General features: G+C 38.8%; 1 protein-coding gene across 1 annotated transcript in view; it reads left to right on the forward strand.

Annotated features, from left to right (window-relative positions):
* Positions 1 to 6,888: 6,888 nt before the first annotated feature.
* LOC139733166 (histone-lysine N-methyltransferase MECOM-like) overlaps positions 6,889 to 27,495 on the forward strand; it is a 101,077-nt gene continuing 80,470 nt past the window's right edge. The window contains exon 1 of the mRNA XM_071644007.1: positions 6,889 to 7,241. Coding sequence (XP_071500108.1) covers positions 6,927 to 7,241 — 315 coding nt within the window. The 5' untranslated portion in view covers positions 6,889 to 6,926. The remainder of the gene's footprint in view (positions 7,242 to 27,495) is intronic.

A 27,495-nucleotide genomic window follows, 5' to 3' on the forward strand; every position in this document is an offset into this window, starting at 1 on the left:
GTTGTCACCATCACTAACATAACCATCTTTACAAGTATCAGTACCGGTATCTGAACATCAGGGGCCCGTTGCATAAAAGTTGCTATCATGGTAACTTTGCCATCCAATGGTAACTACCATGGCAACAATACTCAACAGCCAATCAAAATCAAGAATTCCATGGAAGTTACCATTGGATGGCAAAGTTACCATAATTGTAACTTTTATGCAACTTTTATGCCCCTAGTTTTGGATTGTTATCACCTCTGTCATCATTGTCACTGTGATCACTAATCACAATTGCCATCATAATATTCAGTATCTCGAATAATGTTAGATCTTTAACTACAGCCAATGCAAGCTGACATGTCTTATTTCCTATTTATTTTGTAGAGGAGATTTTTTGTCATATCTGGCTGTGGTAATTGTGCTGATATCCATTGTCAAAGACAAGCTCAATGTGTCTATTTGTAGTTGAGTAGATAGAGGGAGACATAATGAGTTACAGTTTTCCTGCAAATTGGTAGTTATTTTTCTATATCAGGATTGCAGAATGCATCACTGTCTGTATTGTTGATATGAAAAATCATTTCATGAGTCATATTTTTCTTTTGATCTTTGCTGCAGAGGTATTATTGTAGTCTGTCCAATGTCTGGATATTCAGATGTATGAGAGTGCATTCTGATAATGTACTGTAAGTAGAGGGAAGAAAATGAGGTGGGGAGGGGGGTAGGTTCAGGAAGGATTAATCTTTGGGCCTCATCCTCCCCACAAGACAAGAAACCGGATACCAGATAGGGCGGGCGACTCCCTTCCCCTGGACCGGTCTCTACCCCCTGCCATCCCTCTCCCGTTGTGGTGGTAGAGGGAGAGGGAGAGAAGACGGGCTGTTTACTGAGATGGGTTCCTATCAGCTGTTGGACTGATGACAGCAATCACTGGATGAGATTTGTCTGGTTTGAGTTTTGAAGTACCAGGAAGCGTGGTCTGAATCCCCTTATCGGCTTTGTATGCTCAGGGATCATGTTTTGTCATGTCCGGGGTTCACAGTTCATGAAGGAATTCTCTCCCTCCTTCCCCCCACCTCCCCCCCCCCCCCCCCCCCCCCCCCCCCTTTCTTGTGGGCATTCTCTCTCTCTCTCTGTGCAGGAACCTGTTGAGCCAGAAGACAAAGAAATTTGAGAATCTTCCTAATTTTTTAGATCATGCTTGTAAGCACAGAGAACCAATGTGAGGGCAGTATATATTCTAACTGCAATCTTCACAAAGTTTTATGCTCACATGTTGCGCTCTGCCATGGTTCTTTTGTCTGAATGGATTGTTGAAAACATGCTACGCATAGACAGTCTCTGGCAAGCCACAGAGTTGTTGGTAGTAGGGTAGTTGTGGGGCTATGAACCTCTGTTGATAAAGTATTTGTGAGATTTAGATACATCATGAAAATAGTCTGGTTAAATGTCTAATAAAATGGCAGATGTAAGTACAGATCTGTGTAATGGTTGGTTGAACAAAAAAGAAAGGTATTGTTTCTTAATTTATTATTCATTAACAGGCAGACCATGGAAAGGAAGCAGGACTGGACAGTAGTGGTGGCCTGGTGGCCTGGCTGGTGGCCTGGTGGCCTGGTGGCTTGGGCCACCAGAAATAGATGATGGGCAGCCACTTTCTGGGGATAGATAAAAAGAACACGATAGTGTCGAGCCTTGGTAAGAGAAATATCTAGAGAGAATGAAGCAAAGACAGAAGAAATTAGTTAATGGGGGTGGGGACAGATATGATGGTTAAATAGCATAGTGCTGAATAGGGAGAAATTGACTGAATGATACAGGAATAGTAGTGAGAGATAGAGGGGGAGGGGAGGGAAAGTGAGTGATAATGAAATACTGATTGATGATTGGAAGGATCGGGAGAAAATTCACTGAAAGGTAATTAAGAAGGAGCGGCCAGAGATTTTCTCGGTAAACGCCACGCGGGGAGGCGGGACGGAGGCAGGAAGGAGGCATCCGACGGAAATGCTATCTGTTGAACACATGTGAACCTCCTTGCATCGCATTGGGGGCCAGATGCCTGTGGATGAGGAGCCTGTTGCTAAGGAGAGATCTTCTTTTTGGGGGTGGGGGAGGAGGTGTGGTTCTGCTGATGGCTATAATTTACTCCCAGCAGGACACGCTCAATCTTGGTCCTGTATTCTGGTAAGAGAGGATGAGAAAAGAAAGAAAGTGAGCAATAGAACAAGATAGAGAGGGGGGGGGGGGCAAAAGGGAGGGGGTAGGATGGAGGGAGGATGTTGATAGTGGTGGTGGTGATGGTGGTGGGGAGGGGATCATAGAGAAACTGACATGATGGAACGATGACGTCTTGCCTCTGTTCTCAGCAGAGGCGTCTGCCAGGGCACGTCTGGAAGTGGGAGGGCAGAACTGGGGGAATGCAGGAGTTCACAACATGTCTTCTTGCATCTAGATATCTTTTTTTTTTCATCCATCAGACTCTCATTTTTGATGTGTTTTCAATTTGTTGAAGACTCCCATTGTAATCCTATGAGACTATGTTGGTCAGACTGGAGCAAGAAAAACAACAGTATGGAGATACTCTTTTTCTTACTATCTACTCATATTGCTGTTTTAGCAGAATAGTTTTCTAAATCTTCAGGATAGGTTATCATAAAAGCCTTGAGTCATCATATCTCAATAATAACATTGCTGCTTGTACATCTCATGAGATAAAAAGGGAATTGTAAAAAACAACAACAACTGACAGTGTTTGGTATATTGAAATGTTGCCTAATGTTTGCGGGACTTCAATCTATCAAGAAAAGAACACAAATGCAAAAATATAGGCCAGGTACTTATGGAATTGATATTTCTTACTAAAATTTCAGTCACATTTCAGTGTTTATATGTATGTATGTATGTATGTATGTATGGGGGAGGGGGTGAGATCCTACTGTGTTATTTGTCAGCCAAATTTCTGTTCATTTTTCTTTTTAAGATATAAGAATTAATGAAACTGATCATTTCAATGTATGGGTATGATTTGAGGTCATTTAACATCAGACAGCAACCATCCCATTGCCCCCTGGCTGTAAACAACCTGACCTCTCATTTCCGGATGATGTTAAGACTTCTTCAGATGCCTGCCTACCAACAGGTGCTCTATTACTTAATTGATGGCATTCAACTTGTCAACAAGTTCACATCTGTAGCTCTTGGATCTGGTCTGGGAGAAGAGGGGGTGGGGGAGGGGTAGGTTGGTGGTTGGGCTGGAAGAGAATGACTGAAAAAAAAGTGGGGTTGGAGTTTGAATTAATGGATTGAAAGAAAAGGAAATGAGATTTTGTTTCTTGCATCAACAACAAAATTTATAATTGGCAGGGGTGTCTGCTTCCATTGGTAATGATGTCCACTCTTGGGGCATAAAAGAGAAGAAAAGTATCAAACTTGACCCTGTGGATCCGAGATTACGACACCCCACTTAGGTAAAAAAAAAAAGGAGGAAGAGAGAGAGAGATGATGAAAAATAGGTACAAAATTAGAGAGATAAAAGGAGAAGGGGAGGGAAGAAGCAAGAAAGGGAATGGGAAGGAAAAAGGGGGATTGGGAAATATACATAGGGTATGGAATGATAAGAAATGAGACAAATCATCCCAAATGACATATTTTGGTCCACTACAGAGAATCCTAATCTGTGACTTTTTGTGGGTTTTAAGCTGGGTGTCACAAATATGCTTAAATCACTATTGTTTAACCTTTGAGTAGGCACACATTGTTAAATGGTAAGATGTGGATCATAATCCTTAGAGTAATGTTGAGACCATGATGTCAAGTTTGCTTTTTGTGTCAAATGTGAACGAGCCATAAAGGTGTGAGACCAAGAGACTGATAATAGACATGACTGGTACTAACTGGTTTGAAATAGCTGGATGAACTGTGAAGTATTGAGGTTGGTGTTGGAACAAAACTTTGATTTCCCTTTGTAGTCTTCTTCAACAGACTTTATTTGACATATTGATGGCCAGTGTCATTTTGTAGTCCCCACTGTAGTGTAATTGAGTATTCATTATCCAAAGCTGTTTTATATTGGGCTTTCTATGAGAAGATGTAGAAAGTAAAAAGATCATGTAAATGTAGTATTCTAAAATTCAGTTTCCATATGAATTTTTTTTGGAAGAAATTACTTTGATAAGAAATAAGCTAAGAATGTCACAATGTATGCAAGGGCTTTTATTTTGATAAAATCATCAGAAAATTATCTAGTGCATGAAAGGATTGATTGGCAAGATTTGAATGTCTATGTAGTATTGATTATCTACTCTATTACTTCAGAGATATTACAGTTTTCTATAAATACAAAAACAGAAGAAGCTAAATTGTTTAGTTTGTGTGTTGATTAAAATATTACAAGTTGTGGATGATTTAGGTCTTATCTAGTGTTGCATTAATTCATCCCTTTATTATTCTGGTGTTTTTTTTAAAACTTTGTCGATACTGTGGTAAAACAGAATGATGACATGCAAATATATAATTAGATTAGCTTAATTTAATCTTAAATTAGTTAGAGGTAGATGGTAGTTTAATTCACAATTTTGTTTATGATTTGACAAATAAGAAAAAGAGAGACAAAATTGCTTTCATTTATGTTTCTGCAAATGTTCATGTGCTTTCCCTTATCTTCAGTCAATCAATGTTTCACATTGTAGGATAATCATAACATATAATTACAGAACTGTCGCAGCAACTGTTTATAGTATAATGTAGGAGTGAGGTGCAATACATTTGTTGATAATATGCATATGCTTTAGTCATACATCAACTGCAAATTGTATATGCCTCTGTTTCGATACTTCCTTTAATGCTCTGACTGGAAGGGGGAAAAAAAGCAACCACCAAAGTTCTTGGAAAGGTCTATGGCTCATAGACTAGTGCAGAGATAGATGGTGGTGTAATTTGCCATTTTTCATAATTCGGAAAAAGAGACAAAATTGCTTTCATGGATTGATGAGATAATTTGATTTAACTTTTAATTGATGAGTTGAGTGATTTGATTAGCCTAGATGACAATGAAAAGACTGGGACTCTGTTGATGGATAAGCTTTGATGTGTGTCACACGTCATTTAAACCTACCATCATTACGCAGTCTCCATTGTTTTCCCAGAAAGGGATTTTTCCCTCCGTAGTTGATTCATATAAAATATGCAATCCAAGGTAAAAGAAGAGATGAAACATAAAAAAAGTCGTGGAGAGAGTAAAATCACTTGATGTATGGCAGCAAAAACTTTTGAGTGTATGCATTACCAATTTTATCAAATAGATTTTGATTTCAAGTAATTTTAAATGGAAAAATCCAATGAGTCTGTTTATTTTATATGGATGATTAATGATTGACTTACTGGTGTACTATGTGTACACCCTTTGTTTTACTCTGAAAGTTTGAGGACTTAACATATACTTCTTTAGTTGGAATGCAAAGGACCAATTTGACAGCACATTTCATTATATTTGCCATGGGAACTTCATTTGAGATGTCAAAAAAGATATGCTATATCAATACATGTACATTTTACCTTAACCCTTTGAGGATGGGCTGATTTTGCTACAACACGCATTTCCCATAGACCCCTGCCCGAGTATACTCTGGACTCGTCCTCAACGGGTTAAAGGTCACATATCTCCATCTTGAGATAAATCATGTTTCCATAAAAAAAGAGCAATGTGAAAGAAATGTAACATGATGCCATATATTAAAAGAAATTGGTTCTTTATTTGGTATCAAAGTAAATAAGCTGACCCCTTCATGAACTGATACACTTGGTATAAACCTGTCATACCTGGTACATTTACTTTTTCATATGAAAATAATTTCAGACTTTGACAGGGATTTGTTTAAGTGATTTTTTGCTGCAGCATTCATGGATGCAAGACAGACAAAGAAAGAGGTCACAACAGGCACCAAGGATGAAGACCGCAATGATGCCATCGGAGGTCAATGGCCCCAACTTTGAGGCCAGTGACCCCGCCCAAAAACCAGCGCGATCTTGACTTGTGGCTGTCAGAATTCATTTCCACTATGTGTCTTGATTTGTGAATGAAGCTCATTTAATTGGGTCCACACTTTTCACCGGCTCTGTGTGTTCCTAGGTGGTGGCAAGAACCTTGTGTTGTACGTGATTTTTATGCCTGCATGCAGCCATTACTCTAAATGGTTATGTACTATATGTGATAATAGATTCACTACTTTTTTGTGCAAATTCTGTTGGTGGTGTATGTCAGAAGGAATGTTAACACACTTTAAGTCATCGAAGATGTGGAATGGAGATTTTAGATTGTCATGAGATAACTTTAAATTGTCACTTGATTATGGTAGTATTCATAGAAATGGCAAGTCTAATGTCTTCAGTTGGAGAATGCTTGCTCAGGTAAGAATGGATGCTAGTAAAGTAAGGTGGGGATTGATGAAGCTAAAAATTCTCTCACACTTCTTTTATCATTGATTGTAACATGTAGTGTTTTAGTGCTAAATGAGTGATGACTTAGAATCAATGTAAAGATAAAATCAGATGCCATACTTCTTAAGTTTTCTTATATTGTTAATCAGAATTTGGTGGAATTGAAACATTCATGTAAATCTACATAGATTTGTTTTTCACATTATCACTGAGTAGTGCATGGAAGTGCATTATTTATATATTTTTCTCTTGATGTTCATTTAGACACTGACCCAATGAGTCATACAGAGGAAGATGGAGCCTATGAGTCTGACAGTGGTGCATCGTCATCATCGTCTTCTCCTCCATCACCGGCTCCACCCAAAGAGCATCATCCCAACCACGCCCGACAACCAGACACCACCCGACCACTGCCTCTTCTCCCAGTCCCCCTCCAGCATCAGTCCCCTCCACTCCTCCCTCTTAGCCACCACCTCCCGCGCATCCATGAGAAGCAGCCGTCGATGTTGGGGGAGAACCTGCCAGCCGTGCGAGAGAGCAGCCAAGTCCTGATGAGCGAGAACCACCGACACATGATCACGGAGACGCGACAGCAGGTGATGCGGGAGCGACCGAGGACGTCGCCTGGCCACGCCCATCCACCGGTCTACATACCAGAAGATGTCATCCTGCCGCCGGAGTTTGAGCTGCAAGAGAGCTGCATCCAAGAGGCGGGGCTTGGTGTCTTCTCCCTTGTGGACATCCCGCAGGGACGGAAGTTTGGACCCTTCACTGGAGTTGAGCGGTCCTCTGTAAAAGACACGCAGTATGCCTGGGAGGTAGGTTATAAAACCCTTCGATGCTCCGGGAAAATAGTATGGCCAATCAGGAACAAATTTTTCAAAAACTTAATTTTTCACATCCTGCTGATTGAAAAAAGAAGAAGAAATATTTACATTTCAAACCTTCTTACCATTAATTATGTCATTATTAGTTGATGTTCTTGATTTCAGTGACACACATCTCATATCTCCTCACAGTGATCACACTTACTGCCATTCCACTCTTTTAACTGCTGAAGATGTGTGTTTTGCAGACATAGACTCCCTTCGTATACAAGAAGGGAGTTACGGAGAGACAGATATATGGAGACAGAAATGAATAAATGAATGAATGAATGAATGAATGAATGAATGAATGAATAAATGAATAAGTAAATGAACAAATGAATAAGATGTGACTGAATGAAGATAATATTTACACATCTATATGTCTACAGAGAGATAGAAAGAGAGAAAGAGAGGATAGAGAAAGATAGTTTGCATAGATTTGAAAAGATGAATAGAAAAAAAAAAGAGAGCCAAGTGTCCATTAAACAAGTCATCCTCATTTGTCATGTAGTGTCATCTACCAGTCGAAGCAACCAGAGCGTGTCCGATGCACTACATCCCACGTAATTACTGAACAGTGTGCATCAGGATTCTCACACTTTTAATGTCACATGTGGCAGGGATGGTGGCAAACAGACGTAAACACGATTGTTTTATGTAACCTTGCGCTGTAACGCTCCAGTTCTTCCCGAATGGACTTGATGATTCTCTTCAATCTGACCAGAAGTCACTCTTGTCTGAAGGGCGCACCTGCACTAAACTGAATTCTACAGATTCATACAAAGACGACTACTGTGGGGAAAAACAAATTAACCCTTTGAAGACTACCTCTGAGTACACTTAGGCAGCTGCTGATGGGAAACGCACATTATATAAAAATCAGTCCATCCTCAGTGGGTTACAATTGAATCGAACTCAGCTTGATCATGGGCAGTCGGGACCAAGTGCTCGTATAATAACAGGGTACAACAAATATATATAAATAGAAATATGTTCACAAGTAGGCCTTCATATTCTAAGTTGAAGTACTATCCTCATGGAAAAGTAATAATTTCTGATAATTTGTACTCCTCAACATACATACAGACCCACATAGGCATGCACAGACACACACATATACACGCATTTACACTTTTCATCACCTCTTACTTGTTGGATCATATTCTGCATCGTTTCTCTCACAAAACCCTCAAATCATCAACCATTTGACTGATGTGCTGTCATTTGTGCTCATTCTCTATGCGGATTCAAATGGTTGTTTTGTGCGCAGGAGTGTTCCACAAATGAGATGTCCAGATGTGCTCTACGAGCCCCTGATGAGATGACAGATAAATGTGGTTAAAAAAAAGCTGAAATATTGCAAATTGAGTTGATATCCTGTGCCGGGTGTGAACTGAAATGAGTCGTGGCATCTCTCACAAAAATAGAAAATAATACCAACAATTATTGTTTGATTGTTTGGGGATGTTTCTACCAATTTAACGGTAGGTCGATAATTTCACCCCCCAGTCGTGGTCTGCTGCCCAGATATCCAGCCAATTCACTCCCCAGAAAGTCCTTTGTTTGAACAGTCTTTCTCTTTTGATAGGGCAGGAAGGGGGAGGGGTTCATATGATTTGTGATCCTAACTCAAATGTGGGGTCTTAATCATAGGACAAAATATTGAAAAGGCATTTGTAGCTAAAGCAGAAATTCGCTGGTGGTTTTTAGATTGCAGGTGTGTAAATATGCAGATACTTTTTCATCTCCAAATAAAAAAGTAAAGATAAATAAGATATGGAGTCAAGGCAGAAGGCACTAATGAGTCTGAGCCTGATCAGCAAAACCACAATATCTTTGGCTTGATCATGGGCTGTATGCATGTTCTTTGTAAAACCACTGATGTGCTGTTTGTTCCTTTGTCAGATGGCCTTTGGATGACGGCTTGCTATGCATGGATTAGAATCTGTATGGTGAAACCATTCCTATAACATTGAGCTTTTCTCCTGTTTCACAGTTGCCTTTAAGTGGATATCATGTAGCTTATGTCAAAGAATGGTGGATGCAAATATCTCGTGAAGCCCCAGTTCTAGAAATCTGATGCATATGAATATTTCCTATTTTCCATAGTAGGAGAACATTCTGCTGTTATGTTGTCCTATAGAAATAATATTCCTGTAAGCTGTTTCGGGGACATATCCATTTTGGGCTAATCAACAAAATTGTATGCCCAAAAGAAATTTGAATTTATAATTACACAGAGCAGTATTTAGTTTGCAGTTGCATTCACTGAATTTTTTTCTTCCCAACACTGTACTGGATTTTTGAGGAGTGCATGGGAAATTGTGCAGCCTTTCAGGCATTCTTAGCTGACGATGTTTTTTTTTTTAATCCAACAATACAGAAAAACATATCAGTTTTCATTTCAGACACAGCACTAGAAGTTAAATAAACAAGATCAATAATTTACTTCCAGATTATTGAAGGCATTTGTCATTACACTTTTCTTAAACTCTCATATGGAATAAAATTGTTTCAACTGATGACAAAATAAGAAAAAATCCATAAAGGTAATGATGAAGTTCTGCAATAACAGCCTCAATAATATAAAAAAACAAGAAGAAGAAAAACCGTATGAGGGTTGAATAATTGAGATGGAGAAACTAAATAACTCAATTGACTTCAATGTCCTGCATGATTGAGTACACTCACCTTTCCAACCCACTACAAATTCTGAACTTTTATTTAAAAAAAAGAAAGAAGAAAGTATATAGATGTCACCATGACACTCTTGTTATGTGAACAAAGTTTGTATAACTTTGAAGGGTTGTCAGAACAGAAAAAAAAAACTACATAAAAGAAATGTAATATGACACAAGCAGTTATTTTTCTGTGGAGGCTCAGATACTTGTTCTTATTGAAACTAATTTTCTCTTGAAGCAAAAAACGCGTGCCTCCTAGTTTTGAGGGAGTGATTCCTGTTACTTGTACTCTTGAACAAAATGGATCGCCTGCAGACAAAATATTCTTCTTGATGTCATCTGAGTGTTATGCTCAGATCTGCTTACTCGGAAATTGGCAAGAATGTTTAAGCAAAAGAAACAATTTTGTTGTAAGGGGGAAAAGCACAAGAAAATTGCTAGGGAGAAAAAAAAAACTAACTACAAAATGTTAGGAAACAGGAATGAGAGAGATATGAAGAGTGTTTTGAAACCATGACAAATTGTTTGGGAGGAATTTTTTCTTTCTCCTGGTGTTACTTTCATCTCCTGACTAGGCCAGTCGCGAGCGAATCAGAAGAGAGCGCATTGTAACAAGTGTCGGGGGAATCGTAGTGATAGAAAGGAATGCACCAGCACTTGAATGCCGGATCCAGATTGCTGTCGGATTGCATTTCTCCAAGGGAGGCGAATATTGGAATTGGAATCTGCGACAAAATATTCATCTCTTCTGATCTTCTCCTCTCTCTCCCCTCAAGCACAACACAAGTTTTAACACCTCTCTGACTCTCTCTCGCACTCTCTACCTCCTTTTTGCTCTCACCATCTTCTTTGTAACATACGGCACTCTGCATCTACTTTCTTTATGTTTCTCTTTATATCTTCCCGTATCTTCTGATTTTCCTGTACTTTTTCCAATTCCTCATTGCATCTGTTTCTTTTCCTTTATTCATCTCTCACGTAATATTACAATATTGGGAAGAAAACTTCCTCTCATTTTTACAGAATCCTGATTTCTGTCGGTTGTATCCTACTGCACACCATCTTCATCTCATGTTTTATCACTTTTCTTCTTCTCTGTGTCATTTATATGATAAAAGAAGTGTTTGAATATACCTTCTTTTCTTCTTTGTCATTCTCGATCTTTTTCTCACATGCCTGCTCTCCCTCTCTCTCCTCCTCCACTGATCAGTGCTCAGTCCATCTCCCTCGCTCTCCCGCTCTTCTCCGGAACATCTTCACCTTCCTTCAGGCAGTCCCGTCTCCCTTCTGTGGGGAATAGCTCGCCGTGTTATTGTTAAGGCGTGTTATGTGTCGATCAAATCTCGGCTTGGGGTGCTACGGCCTTGATCTAGGTTCATCCTCTAATTGGCAATCTTGTCTGTCAATTCAAAAATATCGAATTGAAATTGTACGAGGGGAAAAACAGAATAGGAGCCAGGGTGGGGTGTTAGCAGAGAGAGGGAGAGAGAGAGGAGAGAGAGAGGAGGAGGGAGAGAGGGAGAAAATTTCTAGTGACAGTACTCTCTACATTCATCATACCTTACCCAGTGTATTTGTCATGTTACTTTTTTTTGGTAAATTTATCAATATTAAAAATCTTGTATACTGTAAAATGAGGAATGTTCGTGTGCATTTTAATTTCGTGAATTTCGCGAGCGAGAAGATTCGCAAAATTAAAATGCACGCGAAAGTTCTTGCCTACACTATATGCATTGAATGCCAGTGGCAGTTTGCGAAAATTTCATGCCGCAAAAAAGGCCGTCGGCTCCAATTTGCGAAAAATTCATGCTGCGAATATATCATATTTTACAGTATTACATCATGTCTTTAATATATTCATCATCCCTATGGGTTCCCATATGACTATGTCTGTATGATGCAACCTCTTTGTACAAGTATTTTTATACAATTTTAAAAAGTACCTGGTTCTTTCTCAGTCGAGAGTAAAACACATATTGCTCTGCAATCTTTCTACTTCAACAAATAAGAGAAGAAAGTCTTCACAATATCTGTATAAGCAAAGTTGCTACAAATATATGATATTGCAATATCTTGTTGTGATACAATGTTGTTTTGATTAATAACAGATACTCGTTCTCATTGAGATCTTTTTATTTTTGTAACAAGATGCAACCTGTGACTTGCTAATAACACAAATCCTGAAATAGCTTCTTTTCTTTTTTAAATAATGAGTTAAAAGTGAACTGAGATAAAGACAAATATACAATCATTATATCATCAACATGATTACAATGACTTTAATGATGGGTAGAGGATCAGTGTGGCTATAGGGTGATTAAAAGGTTAGATTTTACAAAGACTTCTTAAACTGTCATTTTAACCCCATTTAATCAGTGCATGATATAGGTGGTGATTGTGAAATGTATTTGTATGTCTTATTTGCCATGATGATTATGTTTTATCAGTCTGCTTTTAAGTTACATTATGTTTTCCATACTCTATGAATTGATGTAATCATATCTGATTTGTTGTGTTTGGGTTTTGTTAAAATGATCAGAATTTGAAGAGATTCAACTGATATAATGGAGATGGTGTCTTCAAAACTTGAAAGTAGCTTAGAAAGGAATTTTCTGCAAAAAAAAAAAAAAAAATTGAGTGACCTTACCATCATCTCTCTCTTCCTATCATCAAAGCAAGGATGGGAAATGATGCCATAGCTTGAAAGTTGGATTGGTTGGAAATGATGTTCATAAATGCATTCCACCCCCTGGGCATGACACAATATTGATGATATATGATGATACAGGGGTTTGAGAGTTATAGAAAGGTTATTGTAAAGGGCAGAGGAAAAAAAAGAATTGGGAGACAGAGGGAGAGAGAGAGAGAGAGAGAGGGGGGGGGGGAGGAGGAGTGAGAAACAGAGAAGGTTAAAGGAATGGTATAGTGTTGGTTGAGATGGGGATTCAGGTTTTATCCTTATGCATGATAATTTGAAGCCACTTATATGAAATATTGAAGAGCATACAATTCTAAGAGGATTCAAAGTTTATTTGATGAAAATTGGTTTTTAAATAGCTGAGATATCAACAACAACAACCAAAAAAAAAACCCACAAGGTAAAACAAAGTGGTCCTCATGAAAGGTGGGACCCACCTTTTATTAGGACCAGTGGTTTTGCTTTGTAGGCCTACTAGAATATCTCAGCCATTTCAAAATTGAAAAAAAAAGTTATATGGTTTCTAATTATGTCACAAAAACTTAAAACCTGAATCCCCATTTCAACCAAAACTATACCATCTCTTTAAGACTTACGGAATATGAGAAAGGAGTGTAACAAAAAGAATGAATAGATAGAAGAGTGTACTGATGGTAGAACTTAATTTGAGAAGTTAGATGAACTTATACCAGTCAGGGATGGAAAGTCAGGGATGGAAAGTCAGGTGGTAGAAAAAGGGTTAACAGAATCTGAGAGAAAAAAAACTAAATTGATATCTGTGTGATATATTGATTCAATGTATGAAATGGCAACAAGTCCTTTTGGTAAAAGTTGGCACCTAAAAATTAATTCATATTTGAAGCGATTAGGCCTGACATAAAAATGTGGGGAGTAGATGACTTTCTCTTTGTGACAGTTATTACCCTCTGGTGGCTCTCTGCACACTTGGCTATGTCTACCTGCGTCTGTGTGGGAAGTGGTTGGTAGCCATCTTGCCTAAACAGGCTAGCCTCAACATCCAGCTGTTTCCTCACCGCGGGCAATGTTTTTGTGTTGTGTCTGCTCCTTTTCCTTGGGCTAGACTCCATTGGGGAAAGTCTATCAAAATGTGTGCATGTGTGTGCACTTTGCAGAAAATAATAAGACAAGAAAGAAAATAATCTCGTGGAGAGTGCTGGTGCTGTCGTGAGCTGTACCAACTTTCCTTCCAGTAATGTAAACTTCCTCTTGTCTTCACGGAGTCAAACTGTTTCAAACTGCTGCAAACTACTAGCTGAGTATCCCAGGCAAAAGAAACAGAAAATATGACAGGGTCAAATAAAAGTTAATTCTCCCCACAGTATGGAGAATGTCAATTCGATCAATTCCACAGAGGCCGCTGGCGACAGTTTTCTTTCTCATCAAATCAAACAGTTTGTAGACTTTATAAAGAGGTGATTGGGCGTACATTACTTGCATCAAGAGATGATTGTAAATTTGAAAAAGGGAGGTGTTGCATAGGAGACTCTATACTGATATTTGACAGATATCTTTGATTTCATGTATGAGGGATGTACTAATTGCTCTTTATGCCTACTGATAGAGAAAGGTGATTCCTTTATTCAAATTTGAAGAGTCATATTTTGCGCGAGGGGAGGTTGAAAGATTTCTCCTCAAGGGTTACCATATTATTTCTCTGAGAAAGGGGCATTTCACACTCACGAAGGAACTCGTTTATGAATGTATTTCAAAAATGCATCGTAACCCATTGAGGACAGTTTGATTTTGCAACAACATGCATTTCCCATAGACGCTTGCCCGAGTATACTCAGGACTCATCCTCAACGGGTTAAAAACAGGTTTAGAATTGTGGAGTGTTCAGACACTAAAATGAGCCTACTCCTCACCCACAAATTATGTTGTCAAAAACATCTGTGTCACAAAGTCCATTGCCTGTCAATCAGGTGTACAAATGTCATTTGCGCTTACATGCAGGAAATGTGCAGAGATATGCACGTTAGATGACGGTTCCAAGTGCATTCAAGGTCAAATTTAGCTTCCTCTCTTCAAATATGTTTACTGGTCAAACTGTTAGATTGCAAATGCAAGCTCAGAACTGAGCAAAACTCAATTAAAAAACACCTTCAGAGCATGTTTCTAATCCTGTTTATGAAGATGCTGTTATTGCAAATATTAGTGTTGGTAGACAGCTACCTTCTGCTCCACTTACGACACTATGTCAGATGACAGACTGATATTCAAGGCTTTGTAACTTTACCATCACTTGTAGAATTTCGCTCAAAGTTTTGCATTTATCTATTGCTATGATTTCATGTACTTCATTCCAAGCAAGTCACCAATTTTAGTTAATTTCCCTTTAAACTTGCACACCTTATCGATTGATTGCAGAGAAATGAGAAGAAGGGAACAACTAGCTCGACTCGGGGCTTCGTGTAATTTTGACATTCTTTGTATTATTCGGTCAGTTTTCTCCTCTCTCTCTCTTATTAAGTGGGACTCGGCGAGGAGATAGTGAGGGGAAAAAAAATTGTCTCCAGCTTGCAGCATCGTTGTCGTTTCAATGCTGGTGTGATCACCGATTACAAGTGCCTGCATGGCTGCATGCCTGAATTAAACCGAGTGCTTATTGGCTTAGGATGTTTGCATTAATGTGTGGACGCTCTTGGCCTCTGCTAGAAAAGGGACTGCGGGGCGAAAAAGCTGCGTTGCGAGAGCCGAGCTTCCTGGCTTGGATTGCTCTGCCAATAATATCGTCATCGTTTACATTGCTTGAGATGTAATTGAAGATCTTTCTCAATTTTTTTTTCTTCTACTCCGTATCTTTGAAGAGACATCCAGTCATTCATTTCTGAAGAGGAGCAATCGAAGAATGCAAAATTTTTGTGAATTGTGACAATGTGGTATATTGCATTTTATTTTTCCTTCTGCAGTGGTAGGTAATTAAGAGTCCATTCTACACTTTGCAATAAATGTCACGTCCACAGTTGCAGCTCTAACCTGGCTTTTCAAGACTCTGAATTGTGCCAATTTCATTGAACTTGTTCATTGAGACGTGTATGAACATCTCTTATTCATTTGGGAGATCGTTCCATGATATTTCTCTTTGAATTGGTCAAATTGATCAAACCAGTCGGCTTTGTGCAGTTCGTCTGGAGCTGCAATGGCATTGATCATAGCACGATTTCTGTGCCACGTCCAATGCAACAAATACACTCTGATGAAAAATAACTCATGGTTAAAAAACATCACACTCATGTCTGATGATTTTGTTTTCTTTTTGCTGTAAAATTAGGCTTAGTTCTTTCTTGAGAGCCCCAGGAGTGATGGCTAGAGAAGAGTGTTAGGCATGCAGGGTTTTGATCCAAATTTCAGTTGGCACCAGGTATGATGGAGCCAGTAACCAGATATGTGACACAGAAAATTAGGCACTAGTCAGCCTTTCTTAATCAAAATCCTCTGAGACGACGGAATGATTGATGCTGTGCTAATGGAAATTGGAGTCACATTCATATATCCACTCTGGTTTTGGGCGGAAGAAAAAAATAGTGGAAAATTGTCTCTCTGAATTTTGGAAAAGTGGAGGGGGAGAGAATTAGATAAAGAGAAAGAGGAAAAAAAAGCTGTCTAGTTTTCAACCCTGATTAACATCCCACCGGTATACAGGTGTACTTGTGTGCACTTTCCGTTTCGTCCGATCCTTTCCTCCCTGGCTAGATTGTAAACTAGAGATGTGCCAATTTCTACAAACTTTGGAGATGTCACCAGCTCAATTTTGACAGATGTACATAGTTAAAGGCATAGAGTTTGATGTTATTCCTACCTTCACAAAAGAGAAACATAGAGTGACAGTAACATTTCTGTGTAAGGGGTCATGCAATTTTAATAACTTTTAATATCGGTAATTTTTTTCTCCTTGAAGAGAGGTGAGTTCTCTGTTTGTTACTAGCTGTTCATATGGTCAAAGATGTCACATCCTTTTATACATGCTGACATTATTCTTCGTGGTAACCCATTGTCTCTATAGGTGCATTCTCATTGATGGTGAAATTTCAAGTTCTGCTGTATTTGAAATTTCCAGGTTGTTTTTTTTTTTGTTGTCAAGTGCAATTATGCCCAGTCTGAAAGCCTATATGTATCTCAGTGATCATTATATTTCAACTTACTCAGAAAGAATTGACATTATGTTTTGCACCTACATGGCTAAAAACAAAACAAAACAAAACACAAAGATAATTTTCATCAGATTTGTGTATACAGTGCATGAAAAATTGTGAGGTGATTACATCATCAGCTCACTCATTTGCATTTTCATATCAACAAGTCAAGAATTGTTTTGCAAATATTGGTAAAATATAAAAATTTCATAACATCCTTGATTTTTAGCTCACCTGAGCCAAAGGCTCAAGTGAGCTATTGCGATCGCCCTTCGTGGCGTCCGTCGTGCGTCGTGCGTCGTGCGTCGTCCGTCGTCCGTCGTCCGTCATCCGTCGTCCGTCGTGCGTCGTGTGTAAACTTTTTACATTTTCATCTTCTTCTTGAAAACCCCAAGACCGATTTTCATCAAACTTGGCAGGTAGCATCCCTAGGGGGTTAGGAACTCAATTTGTTAAAATGGGCACCATGCCCTACCCAGGGGGCCCCCAGGGGGGCCCAAACCCCCCAAAATTAAGGAATCTGTAAAAATCTTCTTCTCTAGAACCAGAAGTGATAGAGCTAAGTTAATACTATGAGTTAGTACATTGATGACTGTAGTTTCAAGTTTGTTCATGGCAGAATCAGGGGTGCCCCCCTTGGGACCCAGGGGAGGGGGGTGGGGAAGGGTTCTAATGGGGCCTAAATTGTACATTTTCATCTTCTTCTTGAGAACCCCATGACCCATTTTCACCAAACTTGGCAGGTAGCATCCCTAGGGGGTTAGGAACTCAATTTGTTAAAATAGGCACCATGCCCCACCTAGGGGGCCCCCAGGGGGCCCAAACCCCCCAAAATTAAGGAATCCGCAAAAATCTTCTTCTCTAGAACCAGAAGTGATAGAGCTAAGTTAATACTATGAGTTAGTACATTGATGACTGTAGTTTCAAGTTTGTTCATGGCAGAATCAGGGGTGCCCCCCTTGGGACCCAGGGGAGGGGGTGAGGAGGGGTCCTAATGGGGCCTAAATTGTACATTTTTATCTTATTCTTGAAAACCCCATGACCCATTTTCACCAAACTTGGCAGGTAGCATCCCTAGGGGGTTAGGATCTCAATTTGTTAAAATGGGCACCATGCCCAACCCAGGGGGCCCCAGGGGTCCCAAACCCCCCAAATGAAGGAATCTTTATAAATCTTCTCTAGAATCAGAAGTTATAGAGCTGAGATAATATTATGAGTGAGTACATTAATGACTGTAGTTTGAAGTTTGTTCATAGGAGATCCAGGGGTGCCCCTCTTGGGTAGGGGGGGGGGTGGTTGGAAGGGTCCAAATGGGGGCCTGAATTGTACATTTTCATCTTCTTCCTGAAAACCTCATGATGGATTTTTGTCAAACTTGGCAGGTAGCATCCCTAGGGGGTCAGGATCTCAATTTATCAAAATGGGCACCATGCCCCACCCAGAGGGCCCCAGGGGGCCCCAATCCCCCCAAATTAAGGAATCTTTAAAAAATTGGGCCCTTATTGTACATTTTCATCTTCTACTTGAGAATGCCTGGTCAAATTTTAATTTAGATTAGTGACTGCGTGAAAGGTGAACTTGCGATACTCAGGTGAGCGCTAGACCCGCGGGTCTCTTGTTATCAAATTTTGATCAAATTTTCACTGTTGTGCCAATGACATCTTATTCTTTCTTTGCCTACTAACTATTGACTTGTATGGATTTCCTCTAAAATCTGGAGGGGGAGGGATACATTGTTTGCAGTAAGCTTTGAAGGCAACCTAAGTGATTCCCATAAATATTTCCAAAGAATGTGATGATGGAGCTGTGTATTGACTTTAATTAACCCTTTCTGTGTCAGGGACTTTGTAAAGTGTATACAGCACTATGGGGTTTCTGTGCCAATCTGCACTTAAAGCATGCAAAGCTCTCCGTGCCAGGGACTATAGACAGTGCGTACGTTGTATATTACCATGGATTTTTTTTTTTTGTGCTACTCCGCACTCAAAGCATGTAAAGGGTTTGGGGATGGTATAGTTTTGATTGAGATGGGGCTTCAAGTTTCCAACAGTTTTGTGAGATAATAAGAAACCTCTTGTACAGCTCTTTACATAGTACTTATAAGCCAGGAATATTCTTAAATATTGTATCCCCCCCCCCCCCCTGAACAAAAGGAGAAAAGATCAATTTCCTAACTGAAGTTGCGTAGCATCTCTGTGGAATGAGAAGCATTTGTCAGTTTCAGGTGAGCCTAATCACATAGTGACAGATAGACAGTGCATCATGGCATAGGAATTTCTGGGACCATTCTATGGGGACTTCCCCCTGCGGTTGAACGGAATGAAAAACAGAATGATTCTTACGGCGGGTCAGTGAAGTGATGCTGTATAGGAATGGAAACGCAATATGATAAGGGTTGAAAGGGGGAAAAAATGATTAGGGCTATCAGGGTGGGGCTATTCGAATGGGGCAAGAGGCTACTCAGCACCTCACTGCATAGCTTTGGGTCTGCTGCCTTAGGTCAAGGTCATTGACTTATCTGGACATGTCATCATTATGAGGTCAGCGGCTCCAGTGTCAGATCAGACTGAGAATAATAGTCTTAGAAGTCAGACCCTTCCTAAATTTCCTTTGTCCCTTTCAACGTTTTTCCCCAGATTAACTTGAATTCATTGACACAAACAATTGTGATTTCCCATTGTAACTTAATTTTTAATGATCAGTTCTCATTTTGGACTACAGAATTGTTGAATTTTCACTGATGTTGTCTATTCAAGTAGCACTGCAGTTTGCTGTTAATTTGCTCTGTCTGGTTTAATAGATGGTTCTGTAAAAGTTGTTGTTCTGTAAAACTAAAAGTACCGGTACCTTAAATGTGCCTGTGCCACAGACTACACTTAATACAAACCTTTATTGTGATTGCCCAATTGTGATAAAGAATAGGAACCTCTGCAAACATAAACCTGTCTTTTATTCTTTCTAGATACACTAGGTACCTTTGGGGGATTGAATCTCACTATTGTTATTCTAGGGGTCAAGGCATACCACCAAAAAAAAAAAATGTATGATTTTTTTTTCTATTTCTATCTGCTCTATCCAAGGAATTTCCTCTCTTTAGACTTATAAATAATTTTATGTTTGACTTGGTCTTTTTCTGGTATATAGGCATAGTTGGTAGACTCTCTTTACCAACTTTATTAATAGGTGTTATAATTAGTGTTGCTGAACTAACATGATAATGGATAATCACAGCTAGCAAGCAGTACTGAAATAAACCACAAAGCAAGTGTAACAAGATCTTGAATCATCAAATATTATTACGCAAAGGTATAATAAAACTAAAGGAAAAGAGGCTTCCAGTGAATTCTTCATCTTTATCGATGTTGTTATGGAGGTGGTAACCTGGGAGCTATAACTGCAGTTTAGAATTTATATTATGTTTATATGTAAGCCATTTTTCCCCCCTATGGATGAGACATTTAAGTTTTGGTTAGTCTTTGTTCAATACTACAAAGGAATTCTTCATCATAGATCACATTCTTGTTACCAAGATGCATATTTTCAGATGTTCTAAATCACCAGTCTCATGTTAAATTATAGGTAAACCATGTTAGCAGTCTTAGATGTTTGATCTTTCCCTATGTGTTACTGCTGGATTCATGCAGTACTTTTTTTCTCCTCCAGGAATGATGACAATAAGTCTGAAATATGCATCAGTCATCCCAAGGGATTTGTTTGAAGTGCATCATGTCAATAGACAGATGCCAAAGAGAAATCCACAGTGAGGTTTGCACTACTGATCTGCCTGAAATTCAAGTTGACTTGCTGTTACGGTAGCTAACTTTGTAGATTGGGTTGCCACAAGTGGGTTAAGTTTGAAATTATGGTCCATGTGAACACTCTTGTACTTCACTTTGTTTGACCTCAAATCAAGTTTAAATACCGTAAAACCAGAAACATTTGTGGTGTGAAAATTTGCAAATTGGAACCAACAGCCTATGAAAAATATCCTATTGGCATCATCTTCGGTTATGCTTGTAATATTTAGTGCATGCTTCAAGATAAAGAATCAAATGTGCTCAGCACGAATTCAAACTCCTCACAAGCCATGCCCTTTAACTTTTGACTAATATGATTAGGCGGTATCCATCACGCAAGCCTCATCGTCGGTGATAAGCAATAGGTGAAGAAGCATATTGTTAGAGGAGCAATTTCTCCAATCACCATAGGTAGATATCATCAATGTATTGTGTGAACATGCCTTCAAATGGAAGTCTCCATTCCACAACTGTTGATTTGTAAATGCTGTTTTAATGTCTTGGCCAGCACTGCCATAGAGGCTTTGTATTCAACTTTCAGCATTTGTTGAGGGCAGCATTTTTAGCTTTGTCCCACATTTCCTTTGCTTGAATCTGATGCGACTCCGATGGACAGTACAGCCTGGTACTGTCTATTCCTAATCTATTTCATAGTCTGCTGCCATGCCCGCACTACCTCTACTTCCAACAGTACTGTTACTACATGTGAGAAATAAGTAAAATGTATCTCTTCTCCCTTCAGAATTCTTATTGATTCAGCATTTTTTCTTCCATTCTAGGCTCTTCAGAATTTAACTGTGACTGCCAGAATAACATGAGCTTAAATTTGATGAATCAGATAATTTCTTATTTTTTGTTTCCAGTTATATGAATGGTCTCAGGGTTTCTAAAGATTTTAGCTGGTTCCAAGTGAGATTTTGAAAATCCCCCCATTTTTAAAAAAAAATTATTATTATTATTGTTTTTGTTTTTTGCAGAAGCCACAGGGTTTTTCATAGGCAGGGGGTAAACTGAATTGATGAAGATTGTAGGAAAATCGTAATAATGACATCATTCAAAGTTTGAATGTGAATATTTAATAATTAGCCAGGAATCTGAGCTTATTTGCAAATCATGATTTTGAACCAATACCTTTCTGCTGGTGTACTTGTGGATAATGGAGGACAATTTGCCCATTTTATCTTAGAACTCCCTGCCTTTTTAAAAATTCCTTTCTTTTCAATTGTCCCTTTTTGTCATTTTCTCTCTCTCCATCTCTTACACACACCCACACACACACCCACACACAAATTGTTGAAGAATAATATTTTGCATTGTGCACAAGTAGCATGCAGATGCATTTGTATTTCTTATCTCTATTGCCTTCAGTTCATGCATTTTGTTTTATACATTATTGTAATAATGAACTTGTTTTTATGCCTCCGCCACGAAGTGGTGCCGGAGGCATTATGTTTTCGGGTTGTCCGTCCGTCCGTACGTCCGTACGTCCGTACGTCCGTACGTCCGTCCGCTTTCGTTTACGCGATAACTTGAGTAATATTGACTTGAATTCTACCAAACTTGGTCCAAGTATAAAGTATGATGGGGCAATTAGTTGATTAGATTTTGGGTGAAATCCGCCAAAGGTCAAAGGTCAAAGGTCAAGGTCAAATCATGAAATTGTATCTGTTTATGCGATAACTCAAGACTGGATCAAGCAAATTTCACCAAACTTTGTCGGAGGATGATGTATGATGGGACAATTACTTGATTAGTTTTTTAGTGAAATCGGACTGAGGTCAAAGGTCAAAGATCAAGGTCAAATCCTGAAATTTATCTGTTTACGTGATAACTCAAAACTGGATGAAGCAGCTTTCACCAAACTTGGTCCAAGGATGATGTATGATGGGACAATTAGTTGAGTAGATTTTAGTGACATTGGCAAGAGGTCAAAGGTCAAAAGGTCACGGTCAAATGCTAAAAATGTTGCTATTTCCCCAATATCTATGCAATGCCCTAAGGTATTTTCTTGAAACTTGGTGCAGACATGTACTACTGCATATAGATTCTCCAGAGAGAGTTTCATGTCATAAGGTCAAAGGTCAAAAGGTCGAAGGTTAGGTGAAAATGTTGTAATATCACTTTTCTCACAAATGGTTCAATGTATCTTCATAGAACTTGGTACATACACATGTACTGACTGGCAGAGATTATCTAGGGAATTTAGGGGTCGTAGGTCAATAGTCATGGGGTCAAAGGTCAAGGTCAACTCCTCAATATTTTACTGTTTCCCTCGTACACTAATATATGAAATGCTTGCATTATTAGTTTTCAAACTTAATATATACATGCATTACCTAATGGAGATTCTCCAGGAAATTTCCAGCCAGAATGTCAAAGGTCAGAGGTTAAGGGTCAAAGGCCAGGTTTCCAAACCTGTCATATCAATATTTTGCCAGTTATGTGAAACTGTCATGGATCACACATGTGAAGACATTGTACTGTACGCCTATTGGGAGAATCATGCATTATGGCGGAGGCATCAGTCGCCATAGCGACATTTCTAGTTCCATCTGGCATCTCATCCTATTTCTCTATTGTTCCTCTCTATTTTTAATGAAATGGGGGAACCCTTCCCCCCAAATCCATCTCTTCCATATGTATAAGATGATATAAAAAAGTTTATGAGGGCAGTGCCCCCTACCGAAATACCTCCGCTAATCCCCTTCTTGAAATGTTTGATCAAGCCCTACTGCCCATTGCTGGTTTAGAAACACTTTGTCTGTTAGTCGCAGGGAAAACAAAATAGATTTCCTTATCAGAATTGTTGAGTACTCAAGTCAGTCTGGGTCAAGGTGATGGGCAGTCTTGACCAGAAATAGAATCCGAACATCAAAACCCCCAGTGTCCGGTCCTTGCGGTCAAGATGCATATATGAGAAGAAAATATAGAAAGGAGGGAAAAAATGGTTTGTGCAAGAATTGGAACAAGACTGATGTGGGGATCTCATCTGACAAAACCATCATGTCATCACGAATTTGGACTTAAGAAGATTGGTTAAAGCTGTGTCCTCTTGACAGCTTATTTGTGATATATGGAAATTTTTTGGACTGGATTTATGGGTCTATCAGTCTTTTTGTCCTATCAGTCTGTTTAGATGTATAGACATGAATAGAGATAATTTTGAAGTACATGTACATACGTGTGGCTAAAGTAGTAATTATGATGATAATTCTGATGAGAAGTAAGTGGTATTTATGGTACTATTGCTGCAAAACCAGAATTATTTGCAGCATGAAATTTGGGGGAATTGCTACCGGTGTTCAACGCATTTAGTGTAGACAAGAACTTTCATGTGCATTTTAAATTTCATGAATCTTGGCTTTGGCATTCTTGCAAAATTGAAATGCATGGGAAAATTGTTGTTTTTACAGTAATACCAATAAGTTTGCTATGTTATGGGACTTTATTCAATGTAGCATACAACTGCACACTGTATAAGTACCGGTCTAAACTACAACTGTAGGTATATCCCAATTTTAACAGAACTCATTATGACCTTTAATATATCTGCAATTGATTATCTCATTCAAATTTCATTTTAGTTCACTATGTGGAACATAACAAACACAGCAAGCTGAATTCTTCTCAGTGTAGTGTGTGTGACCACAAACAGTCCTCATATGTTGATATCCACATAGGTGTAGGCCTACTTGGACATGCTATCTTATTGACACTTGTTAAATCCTTCCCCTCCCAACCTTGGCTGTGATGTCAATTAAACAAACTTGTTCAAGCAGAACAATGCTTTTAGTTAGTCCTACTTGAAAGCCATTATGATACAATGGGGATTTGGCAGATTGTTTGATCCTTCTTAGTTGACTTGTTTTCTTTTTAGGAGGTCTGTACACAGTGTATAAGGCTGCGTTCATGCGAAACTAGAACTGCGTTTCTAAACACGTTTAGTCGCTAGACGTGTTTAGTTGCGTTGCGTTCATGCGATTTTTCCATTTAAATGCGTTTCAAAACGCCGATCTGAAACGCGGAAAAAAGGGCGTTTTGAATCATGATTCTGCCAGAATCACGATCGCAGAAACCGCATGAACGCAACCGTGATTTCAATCATGATTCTATGACGTCATTGTGCGCTGTGCGCATGCGTGTCTCATGGGGTATCCCATGCACAGCTTCTAGTTCTGTTCGCGCGCTTGTGTACGTCTTATGAATCGTGTGTTTTGGTACCATACTTGCACTTGTTTGTTTACATCAACGCCATACACCGATTTTATGCTAGTATCTAACGTTAACTGTATAATATAATAATACATGTAATATACTCTCCGATTGAGTTGATAAAAGTAATAGCTGCAGCGCTGTGTCTACCAAGGGAAACAATTGGAGAGACGAAGAATTAGGATTATTCCTCGATCTGTTCCTCGATCTGTGGGCAGAGCCTGAATGCCACAGCTTATCGGAAAGTATTCACCGAAATAAAAACGTAAAGGCCTGTACAGCTAAATAAGGAGGTCTGGCTCGAGTTGCAGAGACAAGATCAAACTGCGCAGTGCGCTGCGCAGTGGCAAAGGATGAGCTGAGCCAGAATCAGCATTGCGAAAGCCCGCATGAACGCTCTTCCGCTGAGACCGTGATTTGAAACGCCGTTTTGAATCATGATTCATGTTTGTGATTCTGGCTACGAAATTCGCATGAACGCGGCCCTAACACAACACACACAGAAGGGGTGTAGATGAGAAGTGTATGATTGAGATCTCATTGAGAATACCTTAAAGGACAAGTTCACCTTCATAAACATAAGGAATGAGAAAATGCAACAATATTAGTAGAACACATCAGTGAAAGTTTGAGGAAAATTGGACAATCGATGCAAAAGTTATGAATTTTTTACATTTTTGTGTTGGAACCGCTGGATGAGGAGACTACTACAGGTTGTGAGTCATATGCGTACAACAGTATATAGAAAATATAAAAGAAAATTCAACATATTTTCACTTTTTTCGCATAATAAAAGAGCAATTGACTTGCCTCTTTCTAAAGGCAGGGGGAATAATATTACCCATAACATTTATCGGTAACGAGTCAGGGGAATGTGTACTTTTTTCAAAAGATGGAATTTTGTGAAATTCTCTTTATATTGTCCTTATATTGTTGTACGCATGTGACATCTAAGTTATTCATACACTGCAGTAGTCTTCTCATCCAGCGGGTACTGCACAAAAACTTCAAAAATTCTTAACTTTTGAACGGATTGTCTGATTTTCCTCAAACTTTCAATGATGTGTTCTACTAATATTGCTACATTCTCTCAATCCTTATGTTTATGAAGGTGAACTTGTCCTTTAACACTTGAAGCCCATATGTGGACATAAAGCGGTTGGTTTGTTTGTTTGTTTTAATAGCAAATGTAAATGTAAGATAGTGGAAGTGCTAAGCTAACCACTGGTATGTCATCAGGTGATGGCATACAACTTTGGAATCTTTCAGTGTGTAGAATGCACTGTAAGTTACATAAAAGTCTAGAATCCAATATTCAAATTCATGATTTTCTTTCGTTGAGATTTTCTTCCGTTATTTACGTCGATGTAGGGCGATTTGTCAATCAGTTGCAATGAATCCATTATTGTTTAAACACGTAATTTGTTAAATGCTGTTCGCATGTGAATCTTGAAAATCAATAAAATCATGAGTAAAAAGAAAACAAAAATCAATGTCACAGCTTCCTCATACCACAGGTGAATTTGCTCCTACTAGAACAAGAAAAAAAAAACCAACAACAACAACAAAAAAGCTGTCTCCAGACATCAGTTCTCATCCTAATCTTAAATGACAGAATGCCACAGGAAATCATTTGTTACACCCAACATTTTCTCCTCCTGCTGATGGCCGTCTTTCAATCTTTCTCAAGTTCTTGGTGGCCACAACTATTGTAATACAATTAGTCTGCATGATGCATTAGTCTTTGTGGTGTTTCCAGGCATAATTTGGTCATTATCAGTGCATTCCGCTATTTTTTTTTAATGAAATGCAAATTGAACAAATTCATAGAAAATTCTAACAACATCAGACCATTATCTGTTTTTGCATACATATGTAAATCTCCACAAAAGGCCTACACTTGTACTTTCCAAGTCAATTATTTTTTTTTAATAATGTCCATGTAATTAATTTCTCTCTTATTATGTCATTATCGATTTTCTTGTATATTTGAGAGTGGTGTATTGTATGATGAATTTACCGTGCATAGAAATGTTTACATCATGCACTTTGTAAGGAAGGTATTATTGTTGTTATTATCGTTATTATTATTATTATTATTATTATTATTATTATTATTATTATTATTATTATTATTATTATTATCATCATCATCATTATGAACATTCAAGATAAGAGGATGTTTTGTATATGGTGGGTTTTTTTTTTTTTTTTTTTGATCACGTTAATCTTCAATGACAGGACGGGACTGAAGATTTCAACTGCCATTTTGTGATATTTGACCCTTACACCAGAGGATGTATTTGAATGTACATTCCAAGTTCCTTGATATCAACAACTTTGTTAACTTGGCTGATGAGTATGAAGTGTGTGTGGGGGGAGGGGGGGGGGAAGGGGGCACTTGGAGATATATGTCATTTCAGGGAGGATACAAAAAATATTGTAATAAAACTTATGAAAGTTTCTCAATTTCGGGAAGACGCCAGAGACCCTGCCTCTACCAGACACCCAGCGGGTTGGCCCTATGGCGACCATGGCGACTGGAGAGGTTTTTATGGGGGCATCCCACCAGTGGAGGAAAACCACCCCATCCCTGAAGATAATAAGGAGGTGCTAATTGACCCCTCTTGGACCTGTCCCAGGGTTAAAAACGTTTAAGAT

Source organism: Diadema antillarum, unplaced genomic scaffold, assembly GCF_040938485.1.
Source record: "Diadema antillarum isolate AM-2024a unplaced genomic scaffold, OU_Dant_1.0 seq00000462_RagTag, whole genome shotgun sequence".
NCBI classification, from domain to species: Eukaryota; Metazoa; Echinodermata; class Echinoidea; order Diadematoida; family Diadematidae; genus Diadema; species Diadema antillarum.